A 24,686-nucleotide genomic window follows, 5' to 3' on the forward strand; every position below is an offset into this window, starting at 1 on the left:
TGCGCCACTGAGCTGTCCCACAGTGAAAGGGGGGCCTACTTTACTGAGCAAGATGGGGATTCATTCACCACCCCTGGGGAGCACTGGCTGACTTCTGGAGGGATTGTGCGGCCCATAGCTTGGGGCCTTGTGATGCAGGAAGACTTCTGTCGCGCTCGATTTCCAGTGACAGCAGTTTCTCTGCACAGATAGTGAACTCCCTGCACTCGAAACCACAACATCCTGACTCGAAGGTCAGAGCGCTGGGGGCTCGGATCTCCAGCCTGTGACCTGAAACCACTGCGTTGCGAGTCAGAGGCGAGAGAGCCAGTCAGCAGCCTGCACCTGACAGCGGCATTGACTGGGGGGAGAGAAGTTTCACCCGAGAAACAGCACACAGGTGTTAAAGCAACATCGGGACTGATCTCGATGCAAAGGGGAGGAGGCAGTGGCCCAGCTGTGCAGAGAGTTGGCCAGGCCTCCATCCAGCTCTCTGTACTACCCCTCAGGATGTTCCACGGCCAAAAGGGTTAAATTAAAGGGACGGATTCACAAGCTTGGCTTGCATTCCCATGAGCTTACGAATTCCATCAGCACAGGTGATAGGGAGAGTCAAACATCAAGGGAACAGGATCTGTGACCCTCCCTTCTCTCCTAAGGTTGGGAGGGACGAGAACTAGAGGACATAGGTTGAGGGTAAAAGGTGAAATATTTATGGGGAAACTTCTTCATGCAGAGGGTGGTGCGAGTGTGGAACAAGCTGGCAGTGGAAGAGGTGGATGCGGGTTCAATTGTAACATTGAAGAGAGGTTTGGATAGGTACGTGGATGGGAGGGGTTTGGAGGGGTATGGTCCAGGTGCAGGTAGCTGAGACAAGGCAGAAGATGGACTAGATGGGCCAAAGGGCCTGTTTCTGTGCTGTGGTGCTCTACAATTCTATGAATCCCTGCCAACCATCGACTACCCATTTACACCAGTCCCCCATTTTATTCCCCCCACATTCTCATCAATGTCCCCCTCAATTCCACCCCTCACCCACACACTGGGGGCAATTTACAGCAGCCGATTAACCCACCGACCCGCACGGTGTTGGGATGTGGGAGGGGACGGGAGCACCCGGGGGCAACCCACGGGGTCACAGGGAGAAGGTACAAACTCCACACACAGACAGTGCTGGAGGTCGGGATCGAACCCAGGTCTCTGGGGCTGTGAGGCAGTGGCTCTACCCGCTGCACCACTGAGAGAGAGCGAGAGCGAGAGCGAGAGCGAGAGAGAGAGCGAGAGAGAGAGAGCGAGAGAGAGAGAGCGAGAGAGAGAGAGCGAGAGAGAGAGCGAGAGAGAGAGAGAGAGAGAGAGAGAGAGAGAGAGACAGCGAGGGAACTGCAGCCATCTCAATGCAGTCAGTGTGGTGGAGCTGGGTCAGTAACTGGCCTCCTCTCCCTGCCCAGTGACACGGTACCTACCAGACTGGCAGAGTAACAATTCAGCGGCAGTTCAAATCCCACCCTTTGCATCAACTGGAGGATTAAAATTCAGTCAATTAAACAGATCCGGAATTAAAAGGCTGCTGTGAAATCCTATCTGAGCCACCAACCTCCTACAGGTCTTGTCTCCCCCATGGTCCGGATCTCCATCAATGTGTTGGCTCTTGATTGCCCCCATCAGGGGCAATTAGGGAGTGGTCAGTAAACACTTGCATTGTCAGTGATATACCATGTTGGGCTGAATGGCCTCAGGTTTCATCGAGTCATAGAGTTCTGCAGCATGGAAATAGGCCCTTCGGCCCAACTCATCCATGCCGACCAAGATGCCCATCTAAGCTTGTCCCATTTGCCTGTGTTTGGCCCAGATCCCTTTTGGGTTTTAAAGGTTACGGGGAAAAGGTTGGAGAATGGGGTTGAGAGAGAGAAAAAAAATAATCAGCCAATCAGAGAAAAGAAAAGCGGAGCAAACTTGATGGGCCGAATGGCCTAATTCTGCTCCTCTGTCTTACGGTAAACCTTTCCTATCCACGATGAAGCTGGAGGAACTCAGCCGGTCAGGCAGCATCCGTGGAGAAAAGACCCTTCTTCAGGACGGAAGATAGGAAAAGGGGAAGCCCAATATATCAGGAGGGAAAAAGCAGAGCAGTGATAGGTGGACAGAAGAGGGGAGGCGGGGTGGGCACAGGGCGGTGATAGGTCGATGCAGGTAAGAGATGGTGATGGGCAGGTGTGGGGGAGGAGGGGAGAGCAGATCCACTGGGGGAGGGTGCGAAGGAGGGGAAAAGGGGGAGGGGGTAGAAAAACAAGAGATAGGCTAGGAAAGGGAAGAAAAGAAGTGGCGTGGTTGGGGGGGGGTTGTGGGGAAGGGGGGGTGGGGGTTACTTAAAGTGGGAGAATTCAATGTTCATGCCGTTATTGTCCTTGTTTCATGGATGTAATTGTAGAATATATGGAAGGCATGAACATTAAGTAATCCCCACACCCCTTACCCCCCCCCCACCACACCTCTTCTTCCTTTTCCTAGCCTCTCTCTTTTTCTACCCCCTCCCCCCCCCCCACACTTTTTTTTCCTTTGCCCCATCCCCTGGTGGATCTGCTCTCCCCTCCTCCTCCCCCGCACCTGCCCATCACTATCTCTCGCCTGCATCGACCTATCACCACCCTGTGCCCACCCCGCCTCCCCTCTTCTGTCCACCTATCACTGCTCTGCTTTTTCCCTCCTATATATATCGGGCTTCCCCTTTTCCTACCTTCAGTCCTGAAGAAGGGTCCTGACCCGAAACGTTGACAAGCCTGCTTTTCTCCATGAATGGTCGAGAAAGAGGGGGCGATGTGGGAGGGAGGGGTTAGATAGATATTAGAGCAGGATAAAATGTCGGCACAACATTGTGGGCTGAGGGGCCTGTACTGTGCTGCTGTGCTGTAGACATGATAGAGGTATATGAAATATTGAGAGGAATAGATAGAGTAGACAGTCAGCGCCTCCTTCCCAGGGCACCAATGCTCAAGACAAGAGGTCATGGCTTTAAGGTTATGGGTGGGAGGTTCAGGGGAGATGTCAAAGGGAGGTTTTTCACCCAAAGAGCGGTTGGTGCATGGAATGCACTGCCTGGGGTGGTGGTGGAGGCAGATACATTGAACAGGTTCAAGAGCTTGTTGGATAGGCACATGGAGGAACGTGAGATAGAGGGATATGCAGGAGGAAGGGGTTAGGTAATGTGAGGGTGGTCTGATGGACAGCACGACACGGTGGGCCGAAGGGCCTGTTTTGTGCTGTATGATTCTATGGTTCTATGGTTCAGTCCGGCCTGCTAAGTTCCTCCAGCATCATCGTGTTTTTCACCTGGATTCCAGCATCTGCCGTCCCTTATTTCTCTTTCCTATCCATGTGCCTGTCCAAATGTCCTTCAAGCACTGTAATTGTACCCGCCCCTACCACTTCCTCTGGCAGCTCGTTCCACACACACACTGTGTGAAAAGCTTGCCCCTCAGTTCCCTTTGTATCTTCTCTCCTCTCCCATCAGGCAGAAGATACAGGAGCCTGAGGGCTCGTACCACCAGGCTCAAGGACAGCTTCTACCCCACTGTGATAAGACTATTGAACGGTTCTCTTATACAATGAGATGGACTATGACCTCACGATCTACCTTGTTGTGACCTTGCACCTTATTGCACTGCACTTTCTCTGTAGCTGTGACACTTTACTCTGTACTGTTATTGTTTTTACCTGTACTACCTCAATGCACCCTGTACTAACTCAATGTAACTGCACTGTGTAACGAATTGACCTGTACGATCGGTTTGCAAGACAAGTTTTTCACTGTACCTTGGTACAAGTGACAATAATAAACCAATACCAACACCCTTTAAAACTTACCCCTCTCACCTTAAACCTCTGCCCTCTAGTTTTTGGGACTCCCCTAGCCTGGGCAATCTACTCTGACCATGCACTTTATCTATGTCCCTCATGATGTTATAGACTTCCACAAGGTCACCCCTCAGCCTCCTTCACTCCAGGGAGAACAGTCCCAGCCTCTCCTTGTAACTCAAACCCTCCAGTCCCGGCAACTTCCTGGTGAAGCTTTTCAATGTGAGACTTTTCAGAGAACGACATTTTCAAAGAGGTGCCGCTCTTGCTCCGCGAGTCCCACACACTTCCCTCATCACAAGGCAAAAAAAGATGCATTTCACTGTATGTTTCAATGTACGTGTGACTAGTAAAGAGATCTTATCTTCTGCCTCTGCTGGACAAGGTGCAGACAAGGAGAGCTGAGAGGCGGGGGGAGCAGGGTTACCGTTACAGTTTGTGGCTAACCACACCTCCCTCACTCTCTCTCCTCCTCCACCACACACTGCCAGGTGCTAGCCCTCCATGTACAGTAAACAGCAGCGGCAGCTGTGGTTACAAGCTGTGAGCCTCACCACTCTGCACAATTGTGCCGGTGAGATCAGAACAGAGAGCTCGCCCTTGTTAAACCTTCATAATATCTGCATACCACTTCCTATCACTGTTGCCTGTTGGACCAGGTGAGTTGTCAGACGTTTCAAAGGGCGGTTAACAGTCACTCTCATTGTCTTTGGGTCTGGAGTCACGTAGAGGCCAGATTATAGAAGGTAGAACATGCAACAGTACAGCAAAGGAACAAGCCCTTCAGCCCACCATGTCTCTGCCGAACACAATGCCAAATTAAACTAAATCCCTTCTGCCTGCACGTGATCCATCTCCCTCCGTATTCATGTGTCCAACTAAAAGCCTTTTAAACTCATCTGTTGTATCGGCCTCCACCACCAACCCTGGCAGCCCGTTCCAGGCACCCACCGCTCTCTGTGTAAACGAACCTTCCCCGCACATCTCCTTTAAACTTTCCCCCTCTCACCTTAAATGCACGTCCTCCAGTATTTGACATTTCTACCCTGGGAGAAAGATTCTGACTGTCTTCTCTATCTATGCTTCTCATAATTTTATAAACTTCTATCAGGTCTCCCCTCAGCCTCCACCGCTCCAGAGAAAACAACCCCATTTTGTCTAACATCTCCTTATAGCACCTGCCCTCTAATCCAGGCAGCATCCTGGTGAACCTCTTCTGCACCCTTTCCAAAGCCTCCACATCCTTCCTGTAATGGGGCGACCAGAACTGCACACAATACTCCAAGTGCGGCCTAACCAAAGTTTTTAGTCAGCTGCATGACGTCCTGACTCTTGTACTAAATACCACAACTGATGAAGGCAAGTGTGTCATACACCTACTTCACCACCCTACCTACTTATGTGGCCACTTTCAGGTAGCTCTGGACTTGGACCCCAAGATCCCTCTGTACATCAATGCTGTTAAGGTCCTACCATTAACGGTATACTTTTCCCTTACATTTGACCTCGCAAAGTGCAACACCTCACACTTGCCCGGATTAAACTCCATCTGCCATTTCTCTGCCCATATCTATAACTGATCTCTATCCTGCTATCATTTGACAGCCGTCTGCAAACTTACTAACCCACCCAGCTACAATTTTCATCCAAGGCATTGATATACATCACAAACAACGGAGGTCCCAGCACCAATCCCTGTGGAACACCACTGGTCACAGACCTCCAGACAGAATAAGACCCATCGACCACTACCCTCTTCTATGGGCAAGCCAATTCCAAATCCAGACTACCTGTTCACTGTGGATCCCATGCATCTGAATCTTCCTGATCTGTAAGGATGAGAGAAAAAAAATTCGATCTGCTGGAGGAACTCAGGGAGTCAGGCAGCATCCGTGGAGGCAGAGTCGAGACCCTGCATCAGGACTCCGGAATGCCGACCATCCCTCTGCCTCCACAGACGCTGCTCGACCCACTGAGTCCTTCCAGCAGATTGCGTGTTGCTCCAGATTCCAGCAGTCTCCTGTGTCTCTGGGCAAGGATGGGAGAACCCTTTTAGTCAGGGATGGCCCAACGCATATGTGGGGGAGAAGGGTCCTTTCACCTTGCGCTTGACCAGATACGTGGGGTCCCACCTTTGCACGCTCGTCTACCTAGAGGGTTAGTGCCGCTGCCTCACAGCTCCAGAGACTCGGGTTCGATCCCGACCTCCGGCACTGTCTCTATGTGTGTGGAGTTTGCACGTTCTCCCTGTGACCACATGGGTTTCCCCCAGGTGCTCCGGTTCCCTCCCACGTCCCAGAGGCGTGCTGGTCGGTTGTGGATTGGGGGGTGGAATTTCTTCTCCCAGTGGATCATGAGTGTTTGGAATTCTCCAGCTCAAAGACCCGCAGAGTCACAGAGAGTTACAGCACGGAGACAGGCCCTTCAGCCCACAGAGTCCGTGCTGACCATCAACCACCAATCCCATTTTATTCTCCCCACATTCCCACCAACTCCCGGCAGATTCTACCCCTCACCCACACACTGGGGGCAATTTACAGTGGCCAATTAACCCACCCACCTGCACGTCGTTGGAATGCGGGAGGGAACCGGAGCACCCAGGGGAAACACACGCGGTCACAAGGAGAACGTACAAACTCCTTACAGGCAACAGTGGGAATTGAACCCTGGTCGCTGGCGCTGTAATAGCGTTACGCTAACCGCTACACTGATATTTTTCCCTCTCAACCCCACTCTCCTGCCTTCTCCCTGTAACCTTTGACACCCTTAATAATCAAGAACCTACCGACCTCCGCTTTAAATACACCCAATGACGTGGCCTCCACAGCCATCTGTGGCAATGAATTCCACAGATTCACCACCCTCTGGCTAAAGAAATTCCTCCTCGTCTCTGTTCTAAAGGGACTCCACACACACAGTGGAGGTCGAGATCGAACCCGGGTCTCTGGTGCTGTGAGGCAGCGGCTCCACCAGCCAGCCAAAGACTGGTGGACTCACTGAAATACATTGAAGGCTGAGATGGACAGAGTTTTCATCAGTAGGGGAGCATGGCAAGGGAATGGGAAGTTGGTGCTGGATTGGGCGTTGAACGGTGGGTCAGGCTTCTGGGGGGCGAGTGGTCTACTCCTGCTCCTGTTCTTGTGTAAGCCAGAGGATTGGGTCCAACTGGCCTCCCATAATTGTGCGCAGTTCTGGTCGCCCAGCTATAGGAAGGAGGTCATTCAACTGGAGAGGATGCAGAACAGTTTCATCAAGGTGTTACCAGGTCTGGAGGGCTTGAGTTATAAGGAGAGACTGGATAGGCTAGGACTGTTTTCCCTAGAGCGAAGGAGGCTGAGGGGTGACCTTCTAGAGGTTTATAAAACCATGAGGGGTGTAGTTAAGGTGGATAGTCACAGAGTAGGGGAGTCTAAAATTAGAGGGCAGAGGTTTAAAGTGAGAGGGGAAAGATTTAAAGGGGACCTGAGGGGCAAGTTCTTCACACAGAGGGCAGAGGGTGTGTGGAACGAGCTGCCAGAGGAAGTGGTAGAGGCAGGTACAATTACACTGTTTAAAAGACATTCGGACAGGTACATGGGTAGGAAAAGTTGAGAGGGATATGGGTCAAACGTAGGCAAATGGGACTAGCTCGCCTCGTCGGCATGGATGAGTTGGGCCGAAGGGCCTGTTTCCGTGCTGTATAACTCTGTGGTGTTTCATAATAATGATCTCCCCTGGGCCTGAGATGGCCAGTGGTGACTGTACCAACTAACCTGGACGTTACCTCCTGATGTGGAAGCTACAAAGATTGACTTGATAGAGGGGTACAAGATGATAAGAGGCATAGATCGAGTGGACAGTCAGAGAATTTCTCCCAGGGCGACAATGGCTGACACGAGGGGACATAATTTTAAGGTGATTGGAGGAAGGTACAAGGGGGATGTCAGGGGTAAGTTTTTTTTTACACAGAGAGTGGTGGGTGCTTGGATCGCACTGCCTACAGAGGTTGTGGGGGCAAATATATTAGGGACATTTAAGAGACTCTTAGATAGACCCATGAATGATAGAAAAATAGGGGGCTATGTGGGAGGGAAGGGTTAGATAGATCTTAGAGCAGGATAAAATGTTGGCACAACATTGTGGGCTGAAGGGCCTGTACTGTGCTGTAGTGTTCTATGTTCTATCTGCCTTTGGAGGCGGTCCAGAGGAGGTTCACCAGGTTGATTCTGGAGATGAGGGGGTTAACCTATGAGGAGAGATTGAGTCGCCTGGGACTATACTCGCTGGAGTTCAGAAGAATGAGAGGGGATCTCATGGAAACATATAAAATTATGAAAGGGAGAGATAAGATAACGGCAGGAAGGTTGTTTCCACTGGTAGGTGAGTCTAGAACCAGGGGACGTGGCCTCAAGGTTCGGGGGAATAGATTTAGGACGGAGATGAGGAGAAACTGCTTTTCCCAGAGAACAGTGAATCTGTGGAATTCTCTGCCCGGGGAAGCAGTAGAGGCTGCCTCATTAAATATATTGAAGACACAGTTAGATAGATTTTTGCATAGTGGAAAAGGCAGGGAGGTGGAGCTGAGCCCAAGGCCAGATCAGCCGTGACCTTATTGAATGGTGGAGCAGGCTCGACGGGCCAGATGGTCGACTCCTGCTCCTATTTCTTATGTTCTAATGAGACGGTTCAATGACGGACCTGCCTTTCTGCCCTTCTCGCAGTGCCAGCCCCGTTGACCCTCGACCCGGGCTCCGCCAACCCGTACCTGATCCTCTCGGAAGACCTGACCGCCGCCAAGTATTCCTACACCTCCCAGCAGCTCCCCGAGAACCTGGAGCGCTTCAACTTCTGTGCCTGCGTCCTGGCCTCTGAAGGGTTCAGCTCCGGCCAGCACTACTGGGAAGTGGAGGTGGGCAACCAGCCAGACTGGGACGTGGGAGTGGCCGCTGAGTCCATCGACCGGGAGGGTTGGGTCATCCTGACGCCGGAGAACGGCTTCTGGACGTTCGGGCACGTGGAGCACCCGAGGATCGGCGTCTACCTGGACCACGAGGCTGGCCAAGTGTCCTTCTACCGGGCAGACAACATGGGACACCTCCACACCTTCATCGACACATTCACCGAGAGGCTCTTCCCTTTCTTCTACCCCAGCGCCGATTCCAATGCCCAGCCCCTCAAGCTCTGTCACCAGCACCTCTGAGGGTTGGGGTGGGTGCGGGTGAGACAGGGATGGGGGAGCGGGGGGCGGAAAAGGGGAATTGGTTGGCGCCACTGTTATGGCAACGGGAGAACATCCGAGACCTTTTGCTGGTGGAACTGTATGGGGGAGGGGGTCCCATCTGGGGTGAAGGTGATGCACAGCACAGCTCCCACCCGTCCCACTTGGAGAGTCGATGGTTGACTCCAGCCTCCAAACCCCAAGGGGTTCCACATCTGGCCGGCATATGCTAAACACGACAAGATATAGGAGCAGAATTAGGCCATTCAACCCATCGAGTCTGCTCTGCCATTCAAGCGTGGCTGATTTTTTCTCAACCACATTCTCCTGCCTTCTCCCCATAACCCTTAACCCCTCACCAATCAGGAACCCATCAATCTCTGCCTTAAACAACTTGACCTCCACAGCCCTCTGTGGCAACAAACTCTACAGATTCACCACCCTCTGGCTGAAGAAATTCCTCCTCATTTCAGTTCTAAAGGGACGTCCCTTTATTCTGAGCCTGTGCCCTCTGTTCCTAGACTCTCCCACTGATGGAAACATCCTCTCCACGTCCACTCTATCCAGGCCTTTCAGTATCCAGGAGGTTTCAGTGAGATCCCCCCTCATCCTTCTGAACTCCATTGAGTACAGGCCCAGAGACATCAAACGCTCCTCGTGTGTTAACCCTTTCATTCCCGGGATCATTCTCATGAACCTCCTCTGGACCCTCTCCAATGCCAGCACATCTTTCCTTAGAGACGGGGCCCAAAACTGCTCAAAATATTCCAAATGCAGTCTGATCAACACCTTATAAAGCCTCAGCGTAACACCCTTGCTTTTATGTCTGGTCGTCTTGAAATTGCATTTGCCTTCTTTACGACTGACTCAACCTGCAAGTTAACCTCAAGGGAATCCTGCACTCGGACTCCCAAGTCCCTTTGCACCTCCGATTTCTGAATTCTACCCCCATTTAGAAAATAGCCTACACTTTTATTACTTCTATCAAGGTGCATGACCGTGTCCTTCCCTACGCTGTGCTCCATCTGCCACTTCTTTGCCCATTCCCCCACCCTGTCCAAGTCCTTCTGCAGACTCCCTGCCTCTGTGACACCAATGTCCTCCCAGAGATGAAAGCAATCCAACTGTTTTACTCTTCACAATCTAGTTATTTTGTTCCCCATGCCAGATTTTTAATTCCAGATCTGTTTTATTGGCTGAATTTTAATCCTTCACGTGTCCTGGTCTCCTGACCATTGGGAACACTCTTGGTCCTGCATCTAATCTGTCCGGTCCTGTCAGAGCTTTCTGTATTTGTCATAGTGTCATACAACTCGGAAACAGGCCCTTCAGCCCATCTCGTCCCTGATGGGCAAGGTGTCTCAAGGAGCTAGTTTTAGGTTAGAGTCAGATAGGAAAGGATTATGATGGATCATGGATAGGAAAGGTTCAGAGGGAAACATTCCAAACATAGCTACTTGCCTGTGTTTGGTGCAGATACCCTCTCAACCTTACCTATCCATGTACCTGTCCAAACATCTTTTAAATGGTGTAATTGTACCCGCCTCTACCACTTCCTGTGGCAGCTCGTTCCATACACCCACCACCCTCTGTGTGATAACCCTGCCCCGCAGGACCCCTTTAAATCTTTCCCCTCCCACCTTAAACCTGTGCCCTCTGGGAAAAATTTATCTATACTTTTTTCCACCTCTATAAAGTCACCCCTCAGCCAGCCTTATTTTGTGGGTGTTAACACCTTTTTCACCCTGTGTTCTGCCACTCTCTGCAGCTTCTGTCTCAAGAGCTGTGTCCCTCAAACCAACTCCAAACTCCCCTCCCTGTTGGGCTCACCTCGTACCTCTCCCCCCCACCTCGCTTTTGTCCTAATTACCTCCATTCAGCCCCCCTCCACCTTCTCCCTGTTCCCCTCAGTGGGTCTCTCCAGCTCCCCTGTTAGAATAATCCAGCGGGCAACATGGGTGTGGCCTCCGGCTACGGATCAAGGTGACCAATGGTATTGAATAGAGACGGTAGCAGGCTATTGGAAGGGTTGTTCCTTCACCTATTCTGAGCTCTATAGTCTGCATGTGGAATTGGGAAGAATAAGCATCGTCTCAGCCTAAAGAACGTCTTGCATTTTGTGGTTTGAAGAATTCCATGGGACACTTCCTGAGGAATATTTCTCAATAAAACATCCATTTTATGCACAAAGGTGAGATTCTTTCATGGGGCTCCAGGGTGAATCTCATTGGATCTGGTGCTGGATAGATAACCAGAGCTCCCTCTTCTCCCAGCTCCCAATTTCCTGGTCAATAATTGGCCAAATGGAGACCGATGATCGCACCTCGCCCTAGCGATGGGCAGCCAACGAATATCACATGCAAGCATAACCTAGCAACCAGCAGCCAATGAATATGGAGATACAATAGACTGCAGATGCTGGAATCCGGAGCTAAAAGGAGGACATCAGTGGGTCAGGCAGCATCCACGGAGGGAAATGGATGAAAGGTCTCGACCCTTCATCTGGACTGGACCAATGAGCATCATTGTTCCCTGAAAATGGTAGTGAAGAAGGCACATGGTTTGCTTGCCTTCATAAGTCAGGGTATAACGTCGACAATTTCTTACTCCTCCCCACAGATGCTGCTTGACCCTCTGCGTTCCTCCAGCAGATTGTGTGTTGCTCCAGATTCCAGCATTTGCGGTCTCTTGTGTCTCCGTAACATACAAGAGCTGGGACGTTAAGTTGCAACTTTACAAAAGATCGGTTAGGCCACACTTGGAGCACTGTGGGCAGTTCTGGTCACCACACTACAGGAAGGATGTGGTTGCCCTGGAGGCAGTGCAGAGGAGATTCACCAGGATGTTGCCTGGATTGGAGAACTGTAGTTATGGGGAGAGATTTGACAGGGCGGGCTTGTTTTCCCTGGGGTGAAGGAGGCTGAGAGGTGACCTGGTAGAGTATATAAGATGATGAGAGGGAGTAGATAGTCAAAATCTTTTTTTCTCATGGTAGGGTATCAAAAGCAAGAGGACGTGGCTTTAAGGTGAGAGGAAGGAGTTCTAAACTGGATCTGAGTGGTAGGTTAGTGTTTTTACACAGGGAGTGGTCAGTATCTGGAACACACTGCCAGAGGAGGTGATGGAATCAGATACAATGACACATTTAGGAGGCATTTAGACAGGCACTTAAAATTTGCAGGGCAGAGAAGGATACGGTCCTAATGCGGACAAACGGGATTGGTGTAGAATGGCAAAAAGGTCAGCACGGACATGGTGGGCCGAAGGGCCTGTTCCTGGGCTGCACTGTCTGCAGGCCAGCTTACTCTATTCGAGGGAATGATCCAGTATCCAATGAGCATCATCTGAAGGAGACGTACCATCCAACAGCCAATGAGCATCATCTGAAGGAGAGACGTACCATCCAACAGCCAATGAGCATCACCTTAGGGAGAGACGTACCATCCAACAGCCAATGAGCATCACCTTAGGGAGAGACGTACCAGCCAGCAGCCAATGAGCATCACCTGGGGGAATGAGGTGCCAGCCAGCAGTCAATGAGCATCACCTGGGGGAATGAGGTGCCAGCCAGCAGCCAATGAGCATCACCTGGGGGAATGAGGTGCCAGCCAGCAGCCAATGAGCATCACCTGGGGGAATGAGGTGCCAGCCAGCAGCCAATGAGCATCACCTGGGGGAATGAGGTGCCAGCCAGCAGCCAATGAGCATCACCTGGGGGAATGAGGTGCCAGCCAGCAGCCAATGAGCATCACCTGGGGGAATGAGGTGCCAGCCAGCAGCCAATGAGCATCATCTGGGGGAATGAGGTGCCAGCCAGCAGCCAATGAGCATCATCTGGGGGAATGAGGTGCCAGCCAGCAGCCAATGAGCATCATCTGGGGGAATGAGGTGCCAGCCAGCAGCCGATGAGCATCATCTGGGGGAATGAGGTGCCAGCCAGCAGCCAATGAGCATCATCTGGGGGAATGAGGTACCAGCCAGCAGCCAATGAGCATCATCTGGGGGAATGAGGTGCCAGCCAACAGCCAATGAGCATCATCTGAGGGATGAATGTACCACCCAGCAGCCAATGAGCATCCAACAGCATGAATATTGAATTCTCCCACTTTAGGTAATCCCCACAACCTTCCCCCACCCCACCCCACCCCACCCCGCTTCTTCTCTTCTTCCCTTTCCTAGCCTTTCTTTTTCCCCCCTTTCTCTCCTTCCCTTTGACCCATCTCCCGGTGGATCTGCTCTCCCCTCCTCCCCTGCACCTGCCCATCACTATCTCTTACCTGCATCTACTTATCACCTCCCTGTGCCCACCCCGCCTCCCCTCTTTTGACCACCTATCACTGCTCTGCTTTTCCCTCCTATATATATTGGGCTTCCTCTTTTCCTATCTTCAATCCTGAAGAAGGGTCCTGACCCGAAAGGTTGACTGCCTGCTTTTCTCCACAGATGCCGCCTGGCCTGCTGAGTTCCTCCAGCATCATCGTGGTCTTCATCTGGATTCCAGCATCTGCAGTTTCACCAATGAGCATCATCTGAGGGAATGAGGTGCCCTCCAGCAGCCAATGAGCATCATCTGAGGGAATGATGTACCATCCAGCAGCCAATGAGCATCATCTGAGGGAATGAGGTGCCCTCCAGCAGCCAATGAGCATCATCTGAGGGAATGATGTACCATCCAGCAGCCAATGAGCATCATCTGAGGGAACGAGGTGCCCTCCAGCAGCCAATGAGCATCATCTGAGGGAATGATGTACCATCCAGCAGCCAATGAGCATCATCTGAGGGAACGAGGTACCATCCAGCAGCCAATGAGCATCATCTGAGGGAACGAGGTGCCATCCAGCAGCCAATGAGCATCATCTGAGGGAATGATGTACCATCCAGCAGCCAATGAGAATCATCTGAATGCCTCAGTACTCTGTTGGCCCGTGAAGGCCGAGACTGAGGATGGACTGGAAAACAGCAGCCAGTGAAACACCACCGACAAGGATGAGCTCATATCAGCAGCCAACAGACGCCAGCAGCCAGACACCAGCAGCCAGCAACTGTTGTTGGTGAAACCATTAACCTCCAGGGACAGAGCCCAAGGTGAACTGGAACCCACTTTTAACCAGAGAGGTGGGATTTCCATCACACCAGGTGAAAGATGTTCAAAGCAGACAATGAGATCATAGATCCTCTGTTCCAACAGTGTCCACACAGGCAGGCCACGTTGTAGAATTCTAGCCTCACACAGCAGGGAAACAGGCCCTTCGGCCCACTGAGTCTGTGCTGACCAACAACCACCCATTTACGCTGATCCTGTTTTACTCTCCCCCACATTCCCATCAACTCCCCCCAGATTCTACCCCTCACCCACACACACTGGGGGGCACTTTACAGCGGCCATTTAACCCACCGACCCCGCACGTCGTTGGGATGTGGGAGGAAACCGGAGCACCAGGGGAAACCCACAGGGAGAACGTGCAAGCTACACACACACACACACACACACACACACACACAGACACACACACACACACACACACACACACACACACACAGCGACAGTGCCAGAGATCAGGATCGAACCCGGGTCTCTGGAGCCATGAGGCAGAGGCCCCCCTCAAATCTTGCCACTTGACGCAAACATGCATGCATTGGAGGAAGGGAGGTGCGACCCAGGGGAAGCAGCTTCAACACAGCTGCAGAAGATCGAGAGCAGAAATGGAAAGCAGAGCTTCGAATCGCCCAGTTTCACTTCCACACCACCTGTACAGAACCGCGTCAGGCCCACAGAGAGAGTCAGGGCGTGCGCCAGCTGCAGTGATGCGTAGAGCCATTGAATCATGCAGAACAGCCTCAGTCCCTTCGGCCCACCGAGTCCGTGCCGACCATCAACCCCCCCCCCCCCCCCCACTTACACCAATCCCATTTTATTCTCCCCTCCATTCCCCCCACTCCCCACTTCCCCCTCCCCCTCCCCACCTCCCCTCCCCCTCCATTCCCCTCCCCCTCCCCACCTCCCCTCCCCCTCCATTCCCCTCCCCCTCCCCACCTCCCCTCCCCCTCCATTCCCTCCCCACCTCCCCTCCCCCTCCATTCCCCCCACTCCCCCTCCCCCTCCCCTCCCCCTCCATTCCCTCCCCACCTCCCCCTCCCCCTCCATTCCCCCCACTCCCCACCTCCCCCTCCCCCTCCATTCCCCTCTACTCCTCACCTCCCCCCCCCCCCAGACTCTACCATCCAGCCGGAACGTGAGGCAAGAATCCGGAGTGCAGCCAGTTCCGGGTTCCGGACGGCTGGAGGAGCTCAGAGGGTCAGGCAACATCTGTGGAGGCAGAGGGATGGTCAAGGTTTTCGGGTTGAGACCTTGCATCAGGGCGATTGGCTGGGAGTACAGCTGGAACGGGGATCGGGACCACCAGGAGTCAGGAATGTGGGTGGTGTGCCTGTATATTTTCCTGCTCCCTTTAAACTCATTGGGTTCACTGGGAGATTTATTGTACCAGAACATACTGTGAAAGTAATGAAATAAAAGTGCATCAACGCGCAGGGGATCTGGAGCAACTCAGCGGCTCAGGCAGCATCTGTGGAGGGAAGTAGAATGGATTTGTCTCGACCCGAAACGTCGACTGTCCATCTCCCTCCACAGATGCTGCCTGACCCACTGAGTTCCTCCAGCTCTTTAGTGTGCAGCTTCAGATTTCTCTGCAGTCTCTCTCATCTCTCTGAAATAAAAGTGTGTTTGGGCATTAAAAGAAGTCACATCTAATAGTCCAGAAAATCTCCCAGTCCAGCACCACCAAAGTCCCAAGGGTGCCGGATTACGAGGAGGTGGACTCTTGACCTCACAATCTACCTTGTGGTGACCTTGCACCTTATTGTCTACCTGCAATGCACTTCCCTGTAGCTGTGACACTTTACTCTGTACTGTTATTGTTTTTACCTGTACTATCTCAATGCACTCTGTACTGACTCAATGTAACTGCACTGTGTAATGAATTGACCTGTACGATCGGTATGCAAGGCAAATTTTTCACTGTACAAGAGACAATAATAAACCAATACCAATAATCGGAGTTTAACTGTAATAGACCAAGAAGATCCAAAGAGATGGTGGATAATGATTAAAAAGGCCAGTTCTTTATTTTAAGGCCATCGCTTCTCCTGAATACTTGAACCAAACAAGCCATTTTGTAAACCGAGATCAAACGGGTACTTCTCAGGCAAAGAACTGAGCTCAAAACTCCGCGCTGACACTTCACTGCAATTCTGTGCAAGTTGTGAGCAGTTCAGGTTGCTCCATTACAGGAAGGGTGTGTACAGAGGTATCTTTGATGTACAGAGGGACCTTGGGGACCAAGTCCATAGCTCCCTGAAAGTGGCTGCACAGGTTGACAGGGTGGTACAGACAGCGTACGGCATGCTTGCCTTTACTAGTCAAGGCATTGAGTTCAAGAGTCAGGGAGTTATGTTTCAGTTAAACTCTGGTTAGGCCACATCTGGAGTATTGCATTCAGTTCTGATCACCCCATTACAGGAAAGGTGTTGAGGGTTTGAAGAGGGTGCAGAAGAGGTTCACCAGGATGCTGCCTGGATTAGAGGGCATGTGTTATAAGGAGAGGTTGGACAAACTTGGGTTGTTTTCTCTGGAGCCGGAGAGGCTGAGGTGAGACCTGATAGAGGTTTATAAGATTATGAGAGGCAATAAATGGGGGAGGCAGTCCAAAGCGTGGTTGCTTGCCTCAGTGAACACTCCTCCCTCACTCTGGTGTGTCCTGCCCTGTTAAGGCCTGCAGAAGACCCAATCACAGGCCAGGTTAGAGCAGGTGTCTCTAAAAGCCACACTGACAGTGAGGTGAATAACAAGAGATTTCTCATTCGTTCTCAGCACCAGTTGCTTCTACCTGTAATCCTTATATGCTTGTAAAACCTTTATTTTTTTTGTAAATTGGGCGATAATGAAAACAAGTTGTTTCTGAATACTCTGTTTTGTTGACGTACAGAGGGATCTTGGGGTCCAGGTCTATTGCTCCCTGAAGGTGGTCATGCAAGTCGATAGGGTGATAAGGCTTATGGCATGCCTGCCTTCGTCGGTCGGGACACTGAGTGTCAGGAAGTCATGTAGTGACATAAAATTTTGGTTAGGCAGGACCAACGTACCAAAACTGTGTCCAGTTCTGGTCGTCTCATTATAGGAAGGATGTGGAAGCGTTGGAAAGGGTGCAGAGGAGATTTACCAGGATGCTGCCTGGTTTAGAGAGGATGCATTATGAGGAGAGACTAACGGAGCTAGGGCGTTACTCTTTGGAGAAAAGGAGAATGAGAGGAGACATGTACAAAATATTAAGAGCAATAGCCAGAGTAAACAGCCAGTGCCTCTTTCCCAGGGCACCAATGCTCAAATACAAGAGGGCATGGCTTTAAAGTAATGGGTGGGAAGTTCAAGGGGGATATCAGAGGAAGATTTTTTACCCAGAGAGTGGTTGGGGCGTGGAATGTGCTGCCTGGGGTGGTGGTGGAGGCAGGTACATTGGTCAAATTCAAGAGATGACTAGATAAGCATATGGAGGAATTTAAAATAGAGGGATATGTGGGAGGAAGGGGTTAGATAGTCTTAGGTGAGGTTTAAAGGTCGGCAGAACATTGTGGGCCGAAGGGCCTGTATTGTGCTGTACTGTTTTATGTTCTATGTACTATGTGCAGTTCTGGTCGCCCCATTACGGGAAGGATGTGGAGGCTTTGGAGAGGGTGCAGAAGAAGTTTACCAGGATGCTGCCTGGATTAGAGGGTATGAGCTATGAGGAGAGGTTGGATGAACCTGGGTTATTTTCTCTGGAGCGTTGGAGGCTGAGGGGAGACCTGATAGAAGTTTATAAAATGATGAGTGGCACAGATAGAGCGGAGAGTTAGAATCTGTTTCCCAGGGTGGAAATATCAAGTACTAGAGGATGAGCATTTAAGGTGAGGGGAGGAAAGTTTAAAGGAGATGTCTGGGGCAGGAATTTTTTACACAGAGAGCGGTGGGTGCCTGGAATGCGCTGCCAGGGGTGGCGGTGGTGGGAGATACAATAGAGGTGTTTAAGAGGCTGTTAGACAGACACATGGATACGCAGGGAATGGAGGGATACGGATCTTGTGCAGGCAGAAGAGATTTAGTTTAATTCGGCATCATGTTCGGCACAGACATCGTGGGCCAAAGGGCTGTACTGTTCTATGTATGTCCTATGTATGTTCTCTGTACTGAGAGAATACAACACTGTCACAGAGACTATCCCTCAGTGAGACATTCAAGTGGGACGTGCAAGACCACACCGAACGATTTCGGGGGTGGGAGGGGGTGGGAGGGGGTGGGTTGCAGGGGATATCGACCCCCTCCCCAGTGACACAGACAACATTTACCCCTCTGGTCATTAGCCCGCTGCTGTCATGGGATCTTGCTGAGCACGGATAGTGTTTCCTCCACCAGGACTTCACTGGGTGTAAAACTCCTCGGCGTATCCTGAGGTGCGGAAGTGGGGAGGGTTACAGAAATACAGGATGAAATTCTCCAGTCCGGTATTCCACAGGAGAGCAATTCCCATGGTCCGGCACGTTTCAAGTTTGTCGTTCAGATCTCTACTAATTAACGAGTTCCAACTACCGTCTTACTAAGATTGACCATTAACGAAGATCTGAACTAATCTGTCACTAATTAACCCACCGTGCTACTCCTGAAATCCCAGCCAACAGCGTTTCCAACTGACGGAAATTTCGGGATACGGACCGTTCTTGGAACCCGGTCTAAGTATCTACAGGACTAAGTATCTGTACTTAGTAAGAACAGTTCTCCCAGTCAGAGGAAGATGACTGGGGGCATTTTTTGTGGTGCAACACCGGTCAGGCCCCAAGGGTGCCGGATTCGAGAGTTTCAACCTGTATGTATCTTGTACACTTTCCAGAGATGTTCTAACCCTGCTCCTAACTCCACAACTAAGACATCCAGTCCCACAGTCAGTTCTCCCAGCACAAGTCACGTCGAAATAACCTCAGGTTACAAAACCGGTGTGGTGGGACAGATTTTAAATGTATTCGGGATGACATGTATACTGTGCCTTTGTCACTGAAACGTCTCACAGCAGTGTGGTCAACCAAAATTTAACACTAAGCCACATCGGGTGAAATCGGGTTTAGCCAAAAACTTGGTCAAAGAGTAGTCCTCAGTAACCTATCAACCAGATGGCTTCAGCGACGGTTTATCACCTCTGCAATCATGGACTCACCCTAACAGAGGTCACTGAGTCTTAGAGTCATACAGCACGGAGGCAGGCCATTCGGCTCAACACGTCCATGCTGACCGATAGAAATCCCATCTCCCATCACTCAGCCCATTGCCTTCTATCCCTGGGCGATTGAAGTGCCCGTCTAGACACTTCTTCAGTGCGCTGCTTCCACCACTCCCTCCGGCAGTGTGTTCCAGGTACTCACCGCTCGCTGGGTGAGAAAGGTCCCCCTCAGATCCCCTCTGCATCTCGTCCCCCTAAACCTATGTCCTCTAGTTTTATCTACCTCTGATAGGAAAGCAGGCTACCCCATCCACACCCTTCGTCCCTCACCCTCTCCTGCCTAAAACCATCCTATTTTCTCCCTTTCCCTGTTGTGACGAAGGGTCTTTGTCCAGAAGTGTTAACCCCGTTCCTCCCTCCATGGATGCTACCTGGCCTGCCGAGCGTTTCCAGCTTTATTCCCGCTTTTACATGCAGGTGTGCGGGGGCGGGGGTGGGGGGGGAGAGGTTTGGGGGAGGGGGTTGGTGAGCTGCGGGCTTGGTGGAGCGGTTGAACCTGGAGGTGGCCACTGCAGCCGCAGGTGTTGGGAGTTGAGGCTGGGAGTTTAATCCGGAGGGGAACGTGGCGGGGCCAACTTCCTGACAGGTGGCCGAGGTTAAAGTGATCCGCAGTGACGGGGCTCACGTTGTGGGAATCATACAGGACAGAAGCAGGCTCTTTGGCCCATCTAGTCCCATGCCAAACAGATCTTCTGCCTGGTCCCATCTACCTGCACCCGGACCACATCCCTCCAAACCCCTCCCATCCACATACCTATCCAAACCTCTCTTATATGTTATAATCGAACCCCCATCCACCACTTCCGCTGGCAGCTCATTCCACACTCGGACCGCCCTTGAGTGAAGAAGTTTCCCCTCAGATTCCCCTTAAATATTTCACCTTCCACCCTAAATCTATGTCCTCTGGTTCTAGACTCACCCAACCTTAGGGGAAAAAGCCTGCATACATTCCCCTCATAACTTTGTATACCTCTATAAGATCCCCCCTCATTCTCCCGTGCTCCAGGGAATAAAGTCCTAACCTTTTCAACCTTTCCCTGTAACTCAGGTCCTCAAGTCCCGGCAACATCCGTGTAAATTTTCTCTGCCCTCTTTCAAGCTTATTTATATCTTTCCTGGAGGTAGGTGACCAGAACTGCACACAATCTTGTTGGAAAGTTTTTTTCTCTTTGGGAATACTGGCCTTGGGCACTGGTGAGTGGTCCCCAGTCAACGTCAGGGTGCCTTAGAGCTGTACAGCATGGAAACAGGCCCTTCGGCCCATCAAATGCATGCAAGCACCCAGCTGCACTAATTCTTTCTTCCTCTCCCTACATTCTCATTAACTCTCCCCTTGATTCTACCCCTCACCTACACACTATCCACAGGGAACAATTCACCTACTAATCAGCACCTCGTTGGGACGTGGGAGGAAATTGGAGCACCCGGGGCAAACCCATGGGGTCACAGGGGGAATGTGCAAACTCCACACACACACAGCCAGCGCCGGAGGTCAGGATCGAACCCGGGTCTCTGGTGCTGTGAGGCAACGGCTCTACCCGCTGCGCCACCGTGGGTGTGACTGACATTTGATGAACAGCCCAGAGGTAGTTCTCTCGAGGGATATTGGCGAACCAACTCCAAATGTATCAGGGTTTTTACTGACACTGGCTAGTCAGTTCCAAGTCTCTCTGAGTGGAGATTCGAACTCAACCTTCTGGATGACTAAACCACGGAGCCATCTTACTCTCCACACGACATAACCTCTGCCGCTTGGATTTTCTTTGGATGGGTCTACAAGAAGTTCAGGAACACCAAAGCAGCTGGAATTTAGACAATGATCAAAGCACAAAGTCGATTGCATCGTCTAGACTGATTTTCCACTGTTTTCCAACATATTGCTCCCTATGGGATGGACCATACATCCAAAGCATAAATAATTAACATCAAAGCAACATAATCCTTGCTGACATTTTCTCAGTTGGCACGGTGCCTTTTACATTAGTGTTATAGGGGCCTGCTTTGGGTAAAGGGCCCCAAATGTGTGTGTAGTGATAATCGTCACCTTCTGACGGAGATCTTCCTTCCCTCGACAAGACGGCACTCCCGTAGTGGTCTTCACGTCGCTTTGGGTAGAGTCCGCGGAGCGTCGGAGGGTTTCCGCACTGAGGGAGGGGCGGTGGGTTGAGCAGTGGCAAGGGGGAGGTGGACGGGAAGGCACTTCTGGTCTCAGCTCAGAGACATTCATCTGGTCAGCTCGAGCGAGGGGTTGCAGGAAGGTGGTGGCCTTGTGTGAAGCCCGTCTTGGGAGACCATCCTTCCCTGTCAGTTCGTAGACAACCCACCCCACCCCCAACTCTTTGTAAGAGTCCCGCTGTCAGCCCCCAGTGCAGCAGCTGCCTCTGGAATCCAAGAATTGGGAATGACGTTCTGGGGGAAAGAGGTTCAGGTCAGGAGCAATCAAGGAAGTGGTAGAGAGCAGGAAATCAGTTGTAGTGGGGAGCACAGGGGCAGGCCTCCGGGGAGGCGGACTGGGAATTATCCACCGGGCTTGCAATAATCCCGTGGGGTTGGCCAGCAAAGGCACCAAGCAATGGGAATGATACTGTAGTGAATTATCCGACACCAAAAACCAGGGAATGCTGGAAACACTCGGCAGTGTCTGTGGAGAGAGAAGCAGGTCCGGGACCCTTCGGTAGTTCAATGAAGGGTCTTCGAACTGAAACGTTAACACTATTATCTCTCCACAGATGCTGCCTGACCTGCTGAGTGTTTCCACCTCTGACCTGAAACACCAACTCTGCTTCTCTCTCCACAGACGCTGCCTGACCTGCTGAGTGTTTCCGGCACTTTCTGTTTTTGGGTCCAACTTCTGGCATCTGCAGGGTTTCTTTTTGGTCTTTCGTTCCCTGCCCAGCCGGCCCTCGCCCTCCGATAGGTTTCTCCAGCAGGCAGGTCTTCGCGGAGTACCGAAACCGCGACTGGAGACCTTACGACTGGCCTGCAGAACCGGGCTACAGGACAGGACTTCCACAAGAGCTGCCCACTCGATGCTGTCACAGAACAAGCGTCCTTAAGCTAGAAGTTCTTTGACCTTGTCCCCCAGTGAGTGGGCACCTCAGACCTTCCTTCTGATCACCAACGCCTTGGCATTTCCTGTCTCCAAGAGTCGCTCTGTGCCCGCGACACTGGTAAGTGGCAAACGTCTTGAAGGGCGCTTGTCCGAGGGGATCAGATTGCTGGACGTTTTCACCCAGGTCTGCATGTGTCTTGCGTTCTACCTTCATAGGTACCTCCAGGGAATGGCGCCAGACGCGGTTCAGCCCCCTTGAGCAAGGGTTGGAAGGGTGAAAGGGCAAAGGTCCTGGACGCAGAAGCTCTCCTTGCCCGGAAGACGTCGCGCAGCGAGCGGACAGACGCCTCTGGCGCTTCTGTTCTGGAAGGCAGCCTGGGTTCGGTGCTCATTCCTTCCTATGCGGTCTCAACAGCCGCCCAGCGTCCCCCGGGAACACCGGACCAGTCAGTTCCGAGAACCGAGCCCCCCTCTAGAACAGGGCCTTGGCGATCTTCATGCCCTTGGAGCGGATCTTTGGGAACGGCGAGCCGTGCTCGGACCTGGGCTTCGGAGAAGGGTGGTCTTTCCTCCGGAGGAGGAACTCGCTGCTGGCCGAGGTCATGGCGTAGAACACATTGGCGTTGTGAGGGATGGTGAACTCTGCGGGAGAGAAATGGAAGCACGTTGTCACCGGGTTCAAATCTGGCCAGAAAACCCAGGGAAGATCCCACTGTTTAGGTTTCTGTCAGGTTTACAGTCCACAATGGGATCAGCCATTAGTGACTGCCCTGGTGTACAAAATCCCAACGGAACAAACCTCTTCCCAATTACTCCCACACAGCTTTCCTTCGGACATTCATAAGAGTGTGGAACTTGAGGCACAGAGGCCATTTGGCCCATTTTATCTGTGCTGCTGGGCAAGCACCATCCTGGGCTAATCCAACATCAGCTTTACCATTTCCTTATTGACTTCAGGAAGGGGGTTGGAGCAGAGGCCCCTGTCCGTCTCAACAGTCCTGAAGTGGAGAGGATTGATAGCTTCAAGTACCTAGGTGCAAATATCACCAATAGCCAGTCCTGGTCCTACGACATAGACGCCAAGACCAAGAAAGTTCACCAGCGCCTCTACTTCCTCAGAAGTCTCAGGAAATTTGGCATGTCCCTGATGACCCTCACCAATTTTTATCGATGCATCACAGAAAGCATCCTATCCGGATGCACCACAGCTTGGTTTGGTAACTGCTCTGCCCGAGACCGCAAGAAATTGCAGAGTTGTGGACACAGCCCAGTCCATCACGGAAACCAGCCTCCTCTCCGTGGACTCTGTCTACACTTCTCACCGCTTCGGGAAAGCAGCCAACATAATCAAAGACCCCTCCCACCCTGGACATTCTCTCTTCTCCCCTCTCCCATTGGGCAGAAGATACAAAAGCCTGAAAACACACACCACCAGGCTCAAGGACAGCTTCCATCCCACTGTTATAATACTATTGAACGGTGTTCTTGTATGATAAGATAGACTCTTTTGCACCTTATTGTCTGCCTGCACTGCACTTTCTCTGTAACGGTAACACTTTATTCTGTTACTGTTTTCCCTCGTACGACCTCAATGCACTGATGTGATGATATGATCTGTATGGATGGCATACAAAACAAAGTTTTCTCACATGTGACAATAATAAACCAATTAAATAGAACGAGATTACTTGACCCATCGAGTCTATGCTGGCTCTCAAAGCAACCTCGTTCCCCAACAATTTTCCCTGCAGCCTTCCCTCCCCACATTCTCATCAAACTCTCCCCCAATTCTACCAATTTACAGTGGACAATTAACCTGCTGAGCTATACATCTTTGGGATGTGGGAGGGAACCGGAGCACGTGGGGGAAACCCACCCGGCTGCAGGGAGAATGTGCACACTCCACACACGCACACAGACGGAGGTCGGGATCGAACCCGGGTCTCCGGGGCTGTGAGGCAGCGGCTCTACCCGCTGCGCCACTCGGCCGCCAATGCCACCTGATGAAGTCTCCCTGAACCAAGGCATCGACTCCTTCTCTCCCCACTCATGCCTTTGCTCCAGATGAATGTTTCCAACATCCCTGTTTCATTCCTCTCAGCCTCCCAAGCTCTGGGGAGGAAACCCCAGCTCGTCCAGCTGAGCCTTGCCGTCGGAGTCTCTCACCTCCCCGGAGAGACTCCGGCAGAACCTCTCCCGCACCCTACCCCCCACCTTCACATCCTTCCTGAGGCATGGTGACCAGAATTGTACGCAGGGGCCTCAGTCAGGTCCAACCAACCACTCCCTGCCTTCGACGTCC

The 24,686-nt window shown here is 51.8% G+C and overlaps 2 protein-coding genes across 5 annotated transcripts in view; one reads left to right on the plus strand and one right to left on the minus strand.

The window, feature by feature from the left end:
* Window positions 1-9,010, plus strand: part of LOC127585954 (E3 ubiquitin-protein ligase TRIM69-like) — a 17,186-nt gene extending 8,176 nt beyond the window's left edge. The window contains exons 7-9 of the mRNA XM_052043710.1: window positions 1,849-1,862; window positions 8,106-8,190; window positions 8,532-9,010. Of these exons, the coding sequence (XP_051899670.1) occupies window positions 1,849-1,862; window positions 8,106-8,190; window positions 8,532-9,010 (578 nt within the window). The remainder of the gene's footprint in view (window positions 1-1,848; window positions 1,863-8,105; window positions 8,191-8,531) is intronic.
* A 7,124-nt stretch (window positions 9,011-16,134) lies between these two features.
* LOC127585879 (ral guanine nucleotide dissociation stimulator-like) overlaps window positions 16,135-24,686 on the minus strand; it is a 113,014-nt gene continuing 104,462 nt past the window's right edge. For all 4 annotated transcript variants that reach the window (XM_052043591.1, XM_052043594.1, XM_052043593.1 and 1 more), the window contains exon 18: window positions 16,135-23,026. In XM_052043591.1, coding sequence (XP_051899551.1) covers window positions 22,857-23,026 — 170 coding nt within the window. In that variant the 3' untranslated portion in view covers window positions 16,135-22,856. The remainder of the gene's footprint in view (window positions 23,027-24,686) is intronic.

This window comes from Pristis pectinata, chromosome 34 (assembly GCF_009764475.1).
Source record: "Pristis pectinata isolate sPriPec2 chromosome 34, sPriPec2.1.pri, whole genome shotgun sequence".
NCBI classification, from domain to species: Eukaryota; Metazoa; Chordata; class Chondrichthyes; order Rhinopristiformes; family Pristidae; genus Pristis; species Pristis pectinata.